Source organism: Carlito syrichta, unplaced genomic scaffold (genome assembly GCF_000164805.1).
Source record: "Carlito syrichta isolate Samal-C Ts95f unplaced genomic scaffold, Tarsius_syrichta-2.0.1 Scaffold314870, whole genome shotgun sequence".
NCBI lineage: Eukaryota > Metazoa > Chordata > Mammalia > Primates > Tarsiidae > Carlito > Carlito syrichta.
Window position 1 is genome coordinate 661,827 of NW_007258966.1, and position 17,587 is coordinate 679,413.

At 36.6% G+C, this 17,587-nt stretch overlaps 1 protein-coding gene across 2 annotated transcripts in view; it reads right to left on the reverse strand.

Moving 5' to 3' along the window:
- The window catches only part of VSIG1 (V-set and immunoglobulin domain containing 1), a 34,483-nt gene extending 21,826 nt beyond the window's left edge, over positions 1-12,657 (reverse strand). Inside the window, exon 1 of one of the 2 annotated variants that reach the window (XM_008072183.1) lies at positions 12,437-12,539. In XM_008072183.1, coding sequence (XP_008070374.1) covers positions 12,437-12,485 — 49 coding nt within the window. In that variant the 5' untranslated portion in view covers positions 12,486-12,539. Of the gene's footprint in view, positions 1-12,436 lie in introns of both variants that reach the window. The other variant, XM_008072184.1, reaches the window with a different exon arrangement.
- Positions 12,658-17,587: the final 4,930 nt, after the last annotated feature.

A 17,587-nucleotide genomic window follows, 5' to 3' on the forward strand; every position in this document is an offset into this window, starting at 1 on the left:
GTATTATATCACAACCAGGATACTGGCATTGATAAAACCCACTGGCCTTATTCATATTTCTCCAGTTTTATTCCTGTGTGTCTGTGTGCATTTAGTTCTGTACAATTTTATCACATGTGTAGGTTCATGTATCCACCACCCTAGTGAAGATATTGACAGTTCCATCAGCACAAAGATCCCACATGTTGCCCTGTCATAATCACTCAACTTCCTCCTGCACCCCCTTTTTGTTCCCAACCATTGGCAATTATTAATCTGCATTCCACTTTTAAAATTTTGTCATTTCATAAATGTTATGTAAATGAATCAGGATAACATTTGGAATTGGCTCTGTTGCTCAGCATACTTACCTTAAAAATAGTGGTTTATTGTTTCTTATTGCTTAGTAGTATTAGATGGCATATATAACAGTTTGTTTAACCATTCACCCATTTAAGGACACCTGGGCTATTTACAGTTTTTGGCTATTAAATAAAACTCCAGTAGACATTCATGTGCAGATTTTTGTGTGAACATAAATTTTCATTTATTTGGGACAAATGTCCAAGAGTGCAATTGCTGGGTCATATATTAGATTCATGTCTAATTTTATATAAAAAACACAGTTTTTTAGAGTAACTGTACCATTATACATTCCCATAAATAATGCATGAGTGATCCAGTTTCCCTGCATCCTTACCAGCATTTAGTGTTGCCACTATTTTCTACTTTAACTATTCTAGTAGATGTGTAGTAATATATCATTGTTGCCTAATTGCCATGGCTATAACTTCCAGTACTATGTTGAATAGAAGAGGTGAGAGTAGACATTCTTACCTTGTTCTCAATCTTAGGAGAAAAGCATTTGGGGGAAAAGCATTCCGTCTTTCACCATGAAGTACAATGTTACCCGTAGATTACCTGTAGATGTTCTTTAACAAGTTGAAGCAATTCTCTGTAGTGGGTTGAATTGGGTCCACCAAAAATATAAGTTCAAGCCCTAACTTCTAATACCTGTGAATGTGACCTTTAGAAATAGAATATTTGCAGATGCAATTAAAGTTGAGGATCTTGAGATGAGATCACTATGGATTTAGGGTGGGCTCTAAATCCAATGACTGCTGCTCTTATAAGGAAATGAAGATTTGACACACAGACATATAGAGGGAAAGGCCATGTAAAGACAGAAGCAGAGATTGGAGTGAAGCCAAGGAATACCAAGAATTGCCAACAGTCATCTAGGAGAGACTCGTGGCACAGATTCTCCCTCAGAGACTTTAGAAGAAACAAACCTATCAATAGTCTGATTTAAAACTTTTGGTTTATCATACTCAGTTATCTATCACAGAAACAAAGAACTGAGTACCACACGTTCTCATGCATAAGTGGACCCTGAACATTTATCATAATACTGTATTAAAGAGATTGACAGTAGCAGGACATTGCCAGGGGAGGGAAGAAGGGGGCACATAACATCAGTAAGGGTAACTGATCCCAAACCAGGTGAAGTGAGGACCAATGGGAGGCCCAAACTTCACCTGTACAATGGCCACTTATGTACCTAATCCCGAATTGTACCCCACATTTAAAAAATAAAAACAAAACTTTTGGACTCCAGAGCTGGGAGAGAATAAATTTCTCTTGTTTTAAGCCACCCGGTTTGTGGCAATTTGTTCCAGCAGCACTGGAAAACAAATACACTCACTATTTCTAACTCACTAAGACTTTTAAAAACTTATTATTATGAGTGTTAGATTTTGTTAAATGCTTTATCTGCATCAATTAATATGATAATATTTTGTCTTTAGCTTGTTGATATGATAGACTACACAGAATACATTCTGAATGTTGAACCAACCTTACAAACCTGAAATAAATCCCACTTGGTCATGATGTATAATTCTTTTCGCACATTGTTGGATTCAATTTACTGGCATTTTGTTAGGGAATTTTGCACCAAAGTTTATGAGAGATATTGGTCTTTAGTTTTCTGTTTTTGTCTAATTTTAATATCAGGGTAACATTGACCTCATAAAATGAGCTGGAATTGTTCCCTCCTCTTCTATTTTTTGGAAGACAATGTGAAAAATTGATGTTAATCATAAATGTTTGGTAAAATTATTCACTGAAACTATCTAGGCCTGAAGATTTCTTTTGTAAAAGCTTTTAAAATTATGAATTCAATTTCTTTAATGTTTATAGAGCTATTCAGATTATCTGTCTCACATCAGGTGAGTTCTAGTAGCTTGCCTTTTTTTTTTTTTTTTTAGAATTTGGCCCCTTTTTGCCTAAGTTGTCAAAATTTGAATGTAAAGTTTTTCATAGCATTCCCTCATTACATTTTTATGACTACAGAGTCTATAATGATATGCCATATTTCATTTCTGATATTAGCGATTTGTGTCTCTTTATTAGTCTTGATAGAGACTTGTCAGTTTTATTAATTTTTCCAAAAAAACAAACCTATGTTTTATTAATTTTTCCCTATAATTTTCCTATCTCAATTCCATTGATTTTGACTTTTCTCCCTTCTGCTTGCTTTGAGTTTATTTTGTTCTTCTTTTTCTAGCTCCTTGATGTAGAAATTTAAATTATTGACTTAAAACCTTTCTTTATTTCTAATGTAAACATCTAGTGTTATAAATTTCTCTCTCAGCATTGTTTTAGCTGCATGCTGCACATTTCAATATGTTGTATATTCATTTTCATTCGGTTCTAAGTAGTTTTTTAAAAATTCCCCTTGAGACGTCCTCTTTGATCCACGGATTATTTAGAAGTGTGCTCTTTAATTTCCACATGTTTAGAGACTTTTCTATTGCTGATTTCTAGTTTCATTCCATTGCAGTCAGAGAACATACTCTGTATGATTTCAATTATTTTAACTTTGTTTAGGTTTGTTTTACAGCCAAGCACATGGTCTATCTTGATGAATACTTGGGAAAAAAGTGCATTCTGTTATTGTTGGGTGGAGCGTTCTATATCAAGAAATAGACTTTAAAGCTACTGAGTAAATTGAATTGAGATTAAATCATAAAAATATTCAAGTAGATCCTATTAATTTGATTGTCTTTCTCAGCTTCTTAATATCTTTGCTGATATTCTGTCTAGTAGATTTATCAGTTTCTGAGGAGTACTGAAGCTCCCAACTATAATTGTGGACTTGTGTCTTTCTCCGATCAGTTTCTTTTTTGTTTGTTTGTTTTGTGTAAGAGTCTCACTCTGTTGCCCAGGCTGGAGTGCAGTGGCATGCTCACAGCCACCCCAGCCTTGACCTGCTGGGCTCAGGTGATCTTTCCACCTTAGCCTTCCAAGTAGCTGGGACTACAGGCATGTGCCACCAAGGTTGGCTAATTTTTTTTATTTATTGTAGAGATGAGGTCTCACCAAGTTGCCCAGGCTGGTCTCGAACCCGTGGGCTCAAGCAATCTTCTCACCTTGGCCTCCCAAAGTGCTGGGATTATAGGCGTGAGCCACCGCATCCAGCCACTTGATTAGTTTTTGTTCATGAATTTTGAGATTTTGCTATTTGGTGTGTACACATTAAGGATCATTATGTCTTCTTGCTGGATCGATTCTTTTGTCATCAGGTAATGTCTCTCTTTGTCTCTAGTAATTTCCTTTGCTCTGAAGTCTACTTTATCAGTTATTAATATAGCTACTCCAGTTTTTTAAATGTATATGGTATATATTTTTTCCATCCTTTTACTTTCAATCTACCTATGTCATTACATTTAATGTGAGTTTCTTGTAAGTAGCATATACAGTATTCCCCACTTATCCAAGAGAGATACATTCCACGATCCCCAGTGGATGTCTGGAACTACAGATAGTACCAATCCCTATGTATACTATGTATTTTCCTACATATATGCTTATGATAAAGTTTAATTTATAAATTAGGTACAGTAAAAGATTAACAATAATAACTACTAATAAAATAGAATAGTTATAACATTATACTGTCAGAAAAGTTATGCAAATGTGCCCCCCCAATCTCCAAAACTATCTTACTGTACTGTACCATGGATAACTGAAACCGCAGAAAATGAAACCATGGACAAGAGGGGCCTACTGTCTGTCATTGGATTTGCATCCAATGTAATTACATTTAATGTAATTACTGATATGTTAGCTATTAAGTTGGACATTTTATTATTTGCTTTCTATTTGTTTCCTTTGGTTCTTATTCTGCTTCTCTTTTTTGCCTTCTTGTCAGTTACTTGAACATTTTTTATGATTCCATCTTGATTTATTCATAGTGTTTTAAAGTATGTATCTTTGTATAATTTTCTTAGTGGTTGCTCTCAGTATTCAACATTCATACGTGAGTCATAATAGTCTAATGGTATCAGTATTTTACCACTCTGAGTGAAGTATATAAACCTCACTTCCATTTAAGTCCATTTACCTTTTCCACTTTTGAATGTCATTGTCTAGAGTATAAGCTGGTGTTATAATTTTTAATTCAATCATCAAATATGATTTATAGAACTCATTAATTAAAGGATAGTCTATTTTATATACACACATTTCTGCTCTTTCTGTTGTTTCGTCATTCTTTCTGATGCGTCAAGATTCTTTTATCCTTTACTTTCTGTTTGTAGAAATTCCTTCAGCTATCCTTTAAGGGTGTGTCTGCTGGTGACAAATCTCTTTGTTTTCTTTTGACTGAAAATGTCATTATTTCCTCTCCATTCTTGAAGAATAGTTTCACCAGATATAGATTCTATTTTCTGTCATCTCTGCTCTACTATTGAGTCCATCAGGTAATTTAAAATTTTTGTTAATATTTTTCAGTTTTATAATTTTGATTTGGTTTTTGTATGTAAAGGGAAAAACAGTTCAGTTTTATTTTTAAAAATTCTAAGGGGATAAAATGGATATTGAGAGTGAATCCATAAATCAAAAGGGTCTTCATAGAAATAGTAGACGATTGCAAGGTATGGATCTTTCTTGCATTCTTGTATTATTTTATTATTATTTTAGAGACAGAGTCTCATTCTGTCACCCAAGCTACAATGCAGTGGTATGATCATAGCTCACCACAACCTTAAACTCTTGGGCTCAAGTGATACTCCTGCCTCAGCCTCCCGAGTAACTGATACTACAGGGACATGCCACCACACATTTTTTTTCCTTTAACTTTTTGTAGAGACAAAGTCTTGCTATGTTGTCCAGGCGGGTTTACAACTCCTGACCTCAAGTGATCCTCCTGCCTTGGCCTTTGAAAATGCTGAGATTATAGACATGAGTCACTGCACCTGGCCTCAATTTTTAATTTTATTTGGCAAATAATGATTGTATATATTTATGGGGTACCATGTACATATTTTTGGGTACCATTTATATATAAACACACACACATTGTGAAATGATTATCCAAGCTAATTAACATATCCACCACCTAACATATTTATCATTTTTTTATAGTGAAAACATTGACAATCTATTCTTTTAGCAATTTTGAATATATATAGTATATTATTATTAGCTATGGTCACTTTGCTGTGCAATAGATCTTAAAAACATATTCTTCCTGTCTAACTGGAACTTTGTACCCTTTGGTCAATTTATTCCCATTTCTCACTCCCTCCATCCCACAGCACCTGGTAACCACCATTTACTCTCTAATTCTATGAGTTTGACTATTTCAGATTCCATATATAAGTGAGATCATGCAGCATTTGTCTTTCTGTGCCTGGCTTATTTCACTTAGCATAATGTCCCCCAGATTCACCCATACTGTCACAAATGACAGGATTTCCTTGAAAAAAATTGTAACTTCTTTTTATTTTCTACAATTTTCTATTTTTTCACTTGTTTTAAGATAATTTTAATTGATGCCTGAAACATTTTTATGATGACTATTTAAAAATCTTTGATAATTCCAGCAGCTGATACACCTCATTGTTGCTATTAGTTGCTTTTTCTCACTCAAGTTGTGATTTATGACAGATGATTTTTTATTGAGCATTTTATGTATTATGTTAGAAAACTCCCATATTTAAATTGTAATGTTTATTGTAGAAGATTGCCACCTTATTTATGCTTCACACAGAGATCTTGATCTTTGCAGTGTTGTTTTGGTCTGTTTGGTTACCTGGCATCACTGGGGCTTCCATTTGTCCCTGATCACATTACATTGCCTGAGGGAGCAGAAAGGTTTCCCTAGGTCAGGCTGGAAGATGTCTCTCTGTAGGGGGTGGGTACGGTGAGAAACTCCTAATGGTGTTCCCTACTGCCTTAGTTTAGTGTCTCTGTGGTTGGAAGAGAGGAGAATAGTAATAGACCCACAGAGACAAGCAACTTTCCCAGACTGGGATACCTTCTGTGGCTTTATGCCTCTTGTCTATTCTATCCTCTCACCTTGATATCTCTAGGTGAAAGTAGAGAGTCTCAGGCCCAGGGAGGAGGAAAATGCTTCTTTTGTCCACTACTGGTGGGGCCTTTGAAGATCCCACCTTGTCAGAGGTGTTGGGCACCTGATGATGTCAGAGGGACTCCCATCCCATTTGGGGGAGAAATAAGCTTACTTGGGCTGCCCTCTGTTGTTAGATTGGGGATCAGAAAGTGCCAGAACCGAATCTCTTTCTTTTGTTAGGTGTTGTTTTTCCCAGGGTCCTAAACCAGTTTGCTTTCTTCTTACCACCTTTCAGAGTTCTTCCTTGGTTGTCTCTTGCATTATTTCCAGGGTTTATGCTTGTGCTTAGTAGGGAGACACAAAAAGAAGGTCTATACTACATTGTCCAGAACAGAAATCGTCCTCAATTTTTGAGAGTGTAAAACGATCCCAAGTTCACAAATTTTGAGAAATGCTGACCTTACAAAAAGGTGAGGCAATTGAGCTGCCCATATGATTTAGAGAAATACCAAAGGGCTGCCTACCCACAAATCCAGGTAACCACGATACTGAAATTCTCAAAACTATACAAGCACTTTTCAAAGGGCTATGATAGATGACAATAATTTTGCTAACACTATAGAGGCACTGACTTATCTGATTAACTGGTTATATTATCCATTGCAAAGTCAGAGACTACAAAAATCTTCTAGGATGGGATATTGGAAGAGAAAATCAAGTTCAAGAGATGTTCTCTATGCTGCCCTAGCTGCCTGCCGGGTTACAGATGGAAGGGGGGGGGCGGTAAAGGGATGAGGATACAGCAATCAGGAGAGGCTCAGAGGAAATTATACAGAAAGACAAATCCTTGTTTCCCTTTCCATTTTTGCATACCCAAAGACTTCTTTATTTCATATTGTCCATACTTAATGACAGTAGTCAGACAAAAGGAATTTGGGGGATTGACAGACATTTATAAAAAGTATGAGTAAAAGCAAACCATTGTACTGATTACACTTGGTTTCCTGTATTCAATAGCTGTGTTCTCTATTCCAGCCAGGCCACCTGGTCCAGCTACTTTCCTGCTAGAAGCTGGCAACAAATGTTTTGATGCACTGAGAAAAGTGCTTGAGTGTAGACACAAATGCAGCACCTTTTAACTCCATGCAGTTTCCCTCTTCCCAATATTCTCCTCCCCGTGCTTTCCTGGTTCCCATAATGCCTTCCCTAAAAAGGAAACTGGGCTTCAGAAATCAGCTACTCTTGCCAACAAAAACTTCATTGGAGAAAGCTAGATCCTTCCCACTCTCAAAGAGCCCATTTCCTTTCTCCTGAACATTAGCCACATTTCTGACTGGGCTTAAGTGATGACTTCCAAATGTCCTTCAGGTGTCCAAAACAAAAAAGATAGAACTTAGAATTTGGTAGCCATTAAAACTCCTAGACCCTTTCCCCCGAAAATAGAAATTTTGGAGACATTATTTGACTGTCATTTTTGTTCTCCAGTTTGGGTCCCTTTATCTGTTAGTGGGTTGGCTAATGGTGGGAACTTATGACCAAGAAAGGCAAAACAAAAATTAAATATAGGGCAGTCTTCTTCCAGGTCCCCTCCTGCTGGGGAGCTTTTCTGTCTTCTTAATAAATAAATATTACTTTCTAAAAAAAAAAACAAACCTAAAACTGAAACTAAAAACAGCCACAAACCCTTTGAAGGCCAGTCTTGGCAAAAGTACTTGAAGGTGGAGTAAGCACAGAACTCACACAAGGCAAGTCATTGAGAAGGTCATAGAGCCTACGACAGAGAGCAGTTGAGCACCTCTGTTGTGCCACAAACAGTGCTAAACACCAGGAAAACAATAATGAAGAGGCAGACACAATATCTGCCTGCCATGTCAATGCAACAGGAAGCCACTTATAGTACAACCCAGAATGGAGGTGAATGAAAATCAAAGATTTGCAAACTATAAATCTGATTCAAACATTTCCAACATTTTAAAAGTACAAGATATGCAATTGTATAACTAATTTGAGATCTGTAAAAGGTTAGTAATATCATCTCAGACTTAGGATGGCAATTTCAAAATTTAAAGTGAGACAATATATTTTTAAGCATATTCCATATTGTCCTGCAAATAAGTAACAATTGGCAAAGCAAAACCTTCAGACCCTTTTATTGCCCAGATTTTCAATACTCAGCACCATAACCAATTAAATTCTGAAGAGAAGACGGTTTTCAGACATCTTCCAACCATAACACAATAACAATACACTTTGGTGCTGAGAGCTATGTATCTCCAGATAAGCCTTTTTTTTTTTAAAGTTACATCATTCAATTAGTGCACATTACTGAAACCTCTGATTTCATCCTCTAGCCTAGTGCTGTCCACAAAACTTTCTGCAATGATGGAAATGTTCTATCTCTTCTCTGTCCAATTCAGGAGCCCAGATGGAGTCATTTGAGCACCTGAAATGTCACTAGTAAGAATGAGGAACTGACTTTAAAATTTTTCTTAATTTGAACTAATTTAAATTTAGATAGCCACATGTGGATAACGGACACTGCAAATTTAGCCTTAAGCTGGAAGTGATTCTGTGAGTGTCTGGGAAAAAATTTCCCTTCTTTTGAACTAATTCATTCTAAATTGATAAATTATTTAAAAATTGAAAAAAGTGAGAAAAATCTCTACATAAGCAGGGCTGTGAATAAATAACAAAGTAAAGATTTGTATCTGATTGAAACACAACTCAAGATTCCAATTTCCCTCACTGACTTGACCGAATTAAAAAATAAAGCAAAAATGCAAATGTGGTTGAAATATGTGTGACACTTTTTAAAAATCAGTGCTTATTATTAAAAGAAAATAACCCAAGATGTATATATTCAAATTAATCAACACTTTTAAAATTTATTTAAATGTCTTATATTTTAGTAACGATTGTTCATTAATTCATTTAATGCCCACAATAAGGCAAGTATTTTGCTTATAGAAGGATTATTATTTTCCTAATATACCACAGCAAAAAAATCCCCCAAATAGCCATATTTAATCTGACAGATTTGAAGTGATGTAATTTCCAGCAACTTCATGTATAATTGCTTCATTTTTTGAGGTAGGAAATAATATAATCAAATGATCACTCACTTTTTTGGATTTAATTGTAAAACCAAAGTTCAAATATATCACTGCTTTAAAATGCATAACATATACCATCAGAAAATGACAACCATATTAGCATATCTTTCCAAGAGGTGACTAATATATTTACAAGTACCTAAAATGATATGCATGAATTTTTTGCACAATAAAATTTCATTAAAATTCGTTTTTCTGAAAGTTTCCTAAGAAGTCATTGAAAAATATATATACATATTTTTTTGAGTTGGAGTCTCACTCTGTCGCCCAGACTGGAGTGCGGTGGCGATTCTTCCGCCTCAGCCTTCCAAGTAGCTGGAACTACAGGCGCGCTATACCACACACGGCTAATTTTTGATTTATTGTAGAGACAAGGTCTCGCCAAGTTGCCTGGGGTGGTCTCGAACCCGCGGACTCAGGCAATCCACTCGCCTCGGTCTCCCAAAGTGCTGGTATTACAGGCTGAGCCACCGAGCCTGGCCTGAAAATATTTTGATTAAAATAAAATCTGTCCTGCTTAGTTGAACAGAAAATATATTTTAAATATGTATGTGAAAATCAATTCTGGTTACTTGGGATTTGGGAAGGCAATTCATCATTTCAGCAAACATTTTTTATGCACCCACTATGTGCCAGACACCATGCTTGACACCAAAAAATGACGTTCTCTCTGGAACAAGTCCAGGTAGAATATCAAATTACACATTGATGGAAATATTATCAGTTTTTCCACAGCCATGTCTGGATCAACTGATGAGCATTTATTTATTTATTTATTTATTTTTGAGTTGGAGTCTCACTCTGTTGCCCAGACTGGAGTGCAGTGGCCGCTCCCGGCCACCGCAGCCTCAACCTGCTGGGCTCTGGCGATCTTTCCGCCTCAGCCTTCCCAGTAGCCGGAATTACAGGCGCACACTACCACACCCGGCTGATTTTTTATTTATTGTAGAGATGAGGTCTCGCCAAGTTACCCAGGCGGGTCTCCAACCCGTGGGCTCAGGCAATCCACTCACCTCAGCCTCCCAAGGCGCGGGATTACAGGCTGAGCCATTGAGCCCAGCTCTGATGAGCATTTCTAATGCCAGGTATCGATTATCAAAATCTTCCTTTCTCTCATTTCCATACATATGTAAGCACAGCAAACAATAATATATTTTACCACATTTCTATTCTAACTGCTGGACTGACACTACCATATTTTGTGTTGGACCAGCTAAATCATATATGTATAGATAGATGGTATATGTTCTACACCAACAAAACCAGTTATATACTAATTTAAGAATAAAATGCTCTGAAGTATTTGTTGGTCACTTTGATTGGGTCTTAGTCTAAAAGTCACTATCAAGTAAGATCCTGACGTCATGCTAAATAATTATTTAAACAATAAAAAATTGTAGGCAAGGTATAAATGTAGTTTTTAATGCAATATATACACTTCCAAAGGAAAAAAATGATAATTTACCCAAATCTGAGTCCTAAGTTTGTAGGTGTTTTTTTATTTTCTCATTATACAATTCCATATTCCCTAACATTTCAACAATGACCACACATTACATTTATAATCAGTAAAAATTACATATATATTAGTTACAGCAAAAAAACATTCTAGCAAGTGTTCCAAACCCTATGTCTAGTATAGTCTCACGTAGGAAAGTGGGTGTTGACTATAGGTGTGATCTTAGAGAGCTGGAGCAGAAGGCCCAGGGCTTGACCCAATTGACTAATCCCTAGAAGTCCTTTAAGAAGGAACAAAGAGTTTCACTGTCTAAAGTTAAACATAAATGAATATCACTAAGGGGAAGGGGAAATAGTAACATGTATTTCCAGCTCTAATGTCTGGTTAGGTCACTGAATAAATGCAGTACTGCCTTCTGGTAACATTTGACTCTATACAACATCTATGTTTAAACATTTAGTAATGGACATTTAAAGAACTATTACTAAACACTAGAGAGCTTTGAAAAGTAACACTTTCTTCTAATTACAAATATAGTATAATATTCTTTATAGAAAACCCAGAAAGTACAGAAAAACTGGAGAATAAAATCAAAATAATCCATAATCCCATCACCCAAATGCAACCACTATAAGCAGTACATAACCTTCTAGTAATTTATTCTAGGCATGTGCTTATATCCTGCTTTTTCACTGAATATTTTACCCTGAGCGTTTTTATGTCATTAAGTATGCTTAGTAAACCTCAATCTAATGACTGCCTAATATTACTAATGGCTTAAAAATTCTCTTTTTAGAATGAACAATATTATTGTTTCTACTACGAACCTAACTTATCATAAAAACAGTTTCAAAATTTACCTGGTATTTGAAAAAACTAGCTAGGGGATTTTCTGAATTAGTGATCTTTCCTGAGTATAACCAACATCAGAATTTTGACTCAAAGGAATTTTGTTCTGCTCAAATCCCTAAAACCGCCCATATTGTACACAACAATAAATCACTCACATATTTTCCAAAATACTGTCCTCAGATTGGAAAACCACAACTCCCTAAGGAATATTAGACAGTAAAGCACTCAGTAAATCTCTGTTCAACCAACGTGTATGTCACAGCAGGCTCCAACCCAGGTTCCGCCTGCTGTAGCAAGGCAGGTCAATCACAGTGGGCTTAAAGGAAATTTTAAAGTCCGAGAAAAAATAATTTTTAGCACAAACTTCAGTTACTGAGTAAATGCATTTGTTCACCTTTCAAACTAAGTAAAGAAAAATACCGTGATTTTTTTCTGAGAATATTTTAATCCAGAAGCTCCATAAAACAATTATATTACAGACTGGCCCCGTAAAATATCAGCATGACACATATTTGCTAAGCAAGAGTTCTGAAAATTATTTTACTCGGCATAATAATTACAATTCCTTTGAAGTACAGGAGAAAAATAATTCTATGCTAAAATGTGTGATTTTAGTTTCAAAGGAAACTCCATTTCCAATTATCTTTGGTGGTTTGGAGATCCATTCCTTACCTGCAAGGCAGTTTAGGATCAGAAAGACCTTCCAAAATGCGAATACCATTGTGCCGAGGTTCGTTGAGAGCCAGGTCCCAGTGCTTGTTGGACTAGGCTGAGTTTCAAACTGGTCTCTTCAATCACACCGATGTTTGCCAGGCTTATCTGCTGGGCATCACCAAGCAAACGTGCTTCTTTGGGCTTACTTATTGGGTACAGAACTTTCTCGGGGGAGATTTTCTTTTCATGGGGCGTGTTTCTTCGATATATTTGCTACTGTGTTAATAATAAACCCACATATTAAAATTCTTCAAGCTCTTTGTACACAGATTCTTTGAGTCTCATTGTTGAAAATCAATCTTACTAAAAGGTTGTACTTGCAGGGAGCGAGGAGATATCATTGAAAGAGTGCCTGTGCAAATAAAAGCTGACAAGGCTAATTTATTTCAAATAATTTCCTGAAAGTCTTATAGCATTGATCCACCAACTTTCGTTTACAAATTAGGTTAGTAAGTTGGAGTTATAAGGTTTCCTGGGGAGATGGGGTTCACAGGAAAGGCACAGGATTTACGAAGCGAAAAAGCATTCATTTCTATGTGAACAAACTCTGGACATGTCACTCTTTTTTGAAGCACTGGTAGTTGTCACCACTCTCCACTAAAACTGGCAGTAGAATGAGTTACATGCTCATGTCTCTTGGGTTAGAAACCTTATAGCCCTTATTCACTAACCTAATTTTGCAAAATAAGTATAGTGAATAAATGCTTCAAGACCTATTGGATGAGTCTGAATTTTTGCAGAATTAAGTTACTGCATAGGTGCTATAGAGTTTCCTTGGAAAGGGGGATTCACTAAAAGGGGATGGGAAGCTCCACAGGTCAGAAGCTTCCACGTGAACATGAACTGCTAACGTGAACGTGAACTGCTAACAAAGTTCCTCTCCTGCTTAAGTTATTCTGAGAAACCTAAGGGCCTCTTCTGGCTTTTCCCATGTGATCTCCAAGTCCTGTTGTTTTTGTCTCTACAATAACTCACAGATTTGTGCTTTCTCCAGTCTGCTGCTTCTATCCTGGTCCAGTTACTCAGCTCCTCATCCCCTAGCCTATCATAGAAGCACCCTGACTTCTTCCTCCTTCATCCTGTATACCAGCCACAGGCCAATGTCCCAACCCTAATAAGGCATTTTCAATAACACCATGTATGGACTCTTCCATCAAGCCCAAAGTCCTTAATCTAGATTCCCAACCTTCCAAGATCTGATCCTCACCTCATCTAAACCGTAGCCACATTAAATCATCCACTTGAAAAAAATACTGTCAAAATGTATTGCCTCAAATTGTTCAGTCACATGAGATGTGTTCAAGTTTCCAGTGATGAACTGTAACTTATAAAAAACATTTGACCCCATCTTACCTTAGTCAAGCCAACCTCCTACTGCTTCTCAGAAAGTCATTTTGCTTCTACCAGTCATGAATCCTCCTTATAGCCTGTCCTAGCCATGCTCACACCTGATACCAAACTTTGGTTCCAGAAGACTTCCATCACTACTTAGAATTTTCTCCTCCCTTCTCTTGCCATTCAAGTATAGTCTTAGTACAGATCAGTCATGCTGTCCTATGTGAAGATTTCAATGAACTCACATGCCACCCTTCTCTGGGATCCCCCTAGCATAAATTTGCATTATACTTAGAGCCAATACCCTTCAGTTGGCACTCAATTGTTCTCCAGTAATTTCCTATTTTTAACGTGTTTACCTTAAGTCTAGTACTGTGAACCCCTTTAGGGCAGGGGTCAGGTCTTATACAGGCAGTTCTCAACTTATAAAAGGAAATGTCCCAAGATGTACTGGTAAGTTCATTGACTAGACCTAAGGGTACACACTTCTACAGAAGTAATACTATAATAGAAGTCTTATTGCCAGAGTTATGTGGCACATAGTGCTGGCTTGAATTCTAGGTACTGGGCTATATAGAGAAGGGAAGGAGGATAGGGAGTGGCATGTGGCAGAGAAAGATCGTTCTTTTCCTTTCCCAAGACATGGGTTGTGCATAATGCAACATTGTCCCCCAAATAACTATTGCGTGTCTCTGACACCCACCTTTCTTTATGACCTCCACCTTCTTGGCTTGCTGACTCCTTGTTTCCCTAGTTTGCCCTAAGGGAAAACCTCACTCTCCAAAATGTTCCATGCTCCAAAATTACTTTTTCCTTTTCATCCCAATTTTTCATCCCTATTTCTCCCAGAAACACTCCCCTTCCAGACATAAGCTTCATGTTAGGAGGGAAAAATCAGTTTCATGAACATTCCCCAACATGTTTGCACTATTGAAAATAGCATGCTTATTTTCCCCAAATAAATCTCTAACCAGAAGGATTAGGCAATAAAGAGAAATGGTTTGAGGAAGGAGGTTTTGCAAAGGAGGACAACTTGTAAGGTGGCCATCTGGAGAGCCATACCAGCTCTTCTCAGCCTTAGTTCTGCCTTGACCTCTAAGTCCACCAAGTCTTCAAAAGACCCACAGTTTTCACAATGGCTCCCCTGGAAGTAATAATGGCATTTCCAGTGGTGAGGAAATAGGATGGGGAAATAAATTTGTAAGTCTAGCGTTAGTAACCCAGGGGCTTCTTGCATTTCCTTCCATGCCCAATAGGTCACCATAGCAAAGTAACCATATTATTGATCATTAAAACTAGGATACTTTTGATACTAAAAGTAATACTGTTAGAAATTACATGATTGAGGCCAGGAGTCTGAGACCAGTCTGGGAAATATAGTGAGACCCCATCTTTACAAAAAAAAAAATCGTTTATTAGCCAGATGTGCTGGTGTGTGCCTGTCATCCTAGCTACACTGAAGAGGGAGGATTGCTTGAACCCAGAGGTTTGAGGTTACAGTGAACTGATTGTGCCACTGCACTCCAGACTGGGTTACAGAGCAAGACCCTGTCGGGGGGAGAGAGAGAGAGAGAGAGAGAGAGAGAGAGAGAGAAATAAATACATAAATAAATAACATGGGACAGACAGCATAAACTATGACAGTCCCAGACAAACCTGATATCTGGTCACCTACCTACAAGGAATTACTGGCACAAAACAGGTGTTAAGAAAGAGCTTGCTGATTAACTCAATGTGTCTGAGCTGGTTGGTCCTAAGATGGGTGGGGTAGAGGGTATGATCTAAGGATATTGCCAAAATCCATGTGCACCAGACTCTCATACAAACACAAAACACTCTGGAATATTTAAGTAAAATATCTACACTGCTGTGTAAGACCTAACCAGGACAGGAAGAATTTTGTTAAAACAAACTGTAAGAGATCATCTAAATTATCGCTTGAAGTTGAGTTTTGATGTTATTAACTGTTGCCCAAAAAAAAGTGGGCCATTAACTGGTACATGAACTACTAAATATCCTTTGCATTTTGCAGGGCTTTTTAATTTTTAAGCTGCTTTTGCACTTTGTCTTCACAACTTTCCAATAAAATAAATAGGGCAGTCATTATCTACATTTTCTATATAAGAAAACTGAGGCTCAAAAATGTTGCCTTTCCCAAGGCCACATAGCACGTATTCGAAATTGTTCCCATCACACCAAACAGTGGCACAGTGTGATTGTAATGTAACAAATATACTTCTACCCCGAGATTTCTTCCTTGGGAACTTTCAGAAATATGTGATATCTGATTTATCCCTCAGTTTTTTACTTAAAAATTACAAAAGTAATACACTTTGATTGTAAAAGGATTTCAAAGAACAGAGTATACAGAGGAAAAAAGTCTCCATGTATTCACTCACACTTGGAATCCCATGCCCAGGCTCACAAACGACAGGAGTTTAGCATTTTTCTCAGACCTTTTTTTATACATTTTACACATGCATACACATACATGATGGTTTTTTAAAACATAAAGATGAACATATTATACATATTGTTCTATAATTTTCCTTTTTTCCCCTTAAAAAGACATTTTTATTATTTCTTTCTGTCACTGTGTCTAACTACATCTATAAATCTATTTTAAAACTGTATGGTATTTTTATAGTGTGGTTGTATCTCAATTTATTTAATCATTCTACTGGTGAATTCTTAGATCGTTTCTAGTTTTTCACTATTATAGACAATTGTGCAATGATCATCCTTTTGTCTAGATCTACTCATTCATGTGGTTATTTCTGTAGATTAGGTCCTAGAAACGGAATTGCTGGATCAAAGGTAATGAGCAGTTAAACTTTTTAGTAAACCTCAAAATTGTCCATAAGAAGTTCTTTACAAATCTATACCTCCATTAAGAGTATATTGAGAGTGCCTGTTTCTCCACAGCCTTGTCAAAAATGAAAATTGTCAGTCTTTTATATTTTTAATTTTTTTATATAAACCTCCTGTGTTCATCAGTCTTTTATTTTTACTCATATTATGGATGAAACTTAGTGTTGCTTAATTGTTTTAATGTGTATTTCTCTAATGAGGTTGCACCTCTTTTCACAGGTTTACTGGCCTAATTGGTATTTCTTTCCCTGTGAATTGCCTATTTACAGTCTTAGCCCATTTTTCCATTGAATTATCTGTCTTTTAATACTATAAAAGCACTCTTTATATATTTATATGAATCTTACTCTGTGCTTGGTCATCACATTTCTTTTTAATCTTATATGTTTCACCATAAAGAAATTTGCATATTGTTGTAGTTATCTACCAGTTTTTTCTTTGCAGCTTCTGAATTTCACGGCTTCCTTAAGAAAGCCTTCCCCAATCCAAGATTATATAAATATTATTCTATATTATCATATAGTATAATATTATATTCTCATCTAATACTTTCATAATTTTGTCTCTTGCCATCTCAGTTACAGCAACCCTGTCCTCCCAGTTGTTTAAGACAAAAGCCTTCGTATCATCCATGAGTCCTCTCTTTCTCTCATATACTGCATCTAACTCATCAGCAAATTAGACAAAAAGCCTTGGTATCATCCATGAGTCCTCTCTTTCTCTCATATACTGCATCTAACTCATCAGCAAATTCTTTTGGCTCCTTGTTCAAAAGCTATCCAGACTCTGAGCACTTCCCCCCACCTTCATTGCCCCCACCCTCATCTGAGCCACCAGCACCAATTGCCAGGATCACCGCAATAGTCTCCTAACTAGACTCCCTGTTTCCACCCTTGTTTCCTC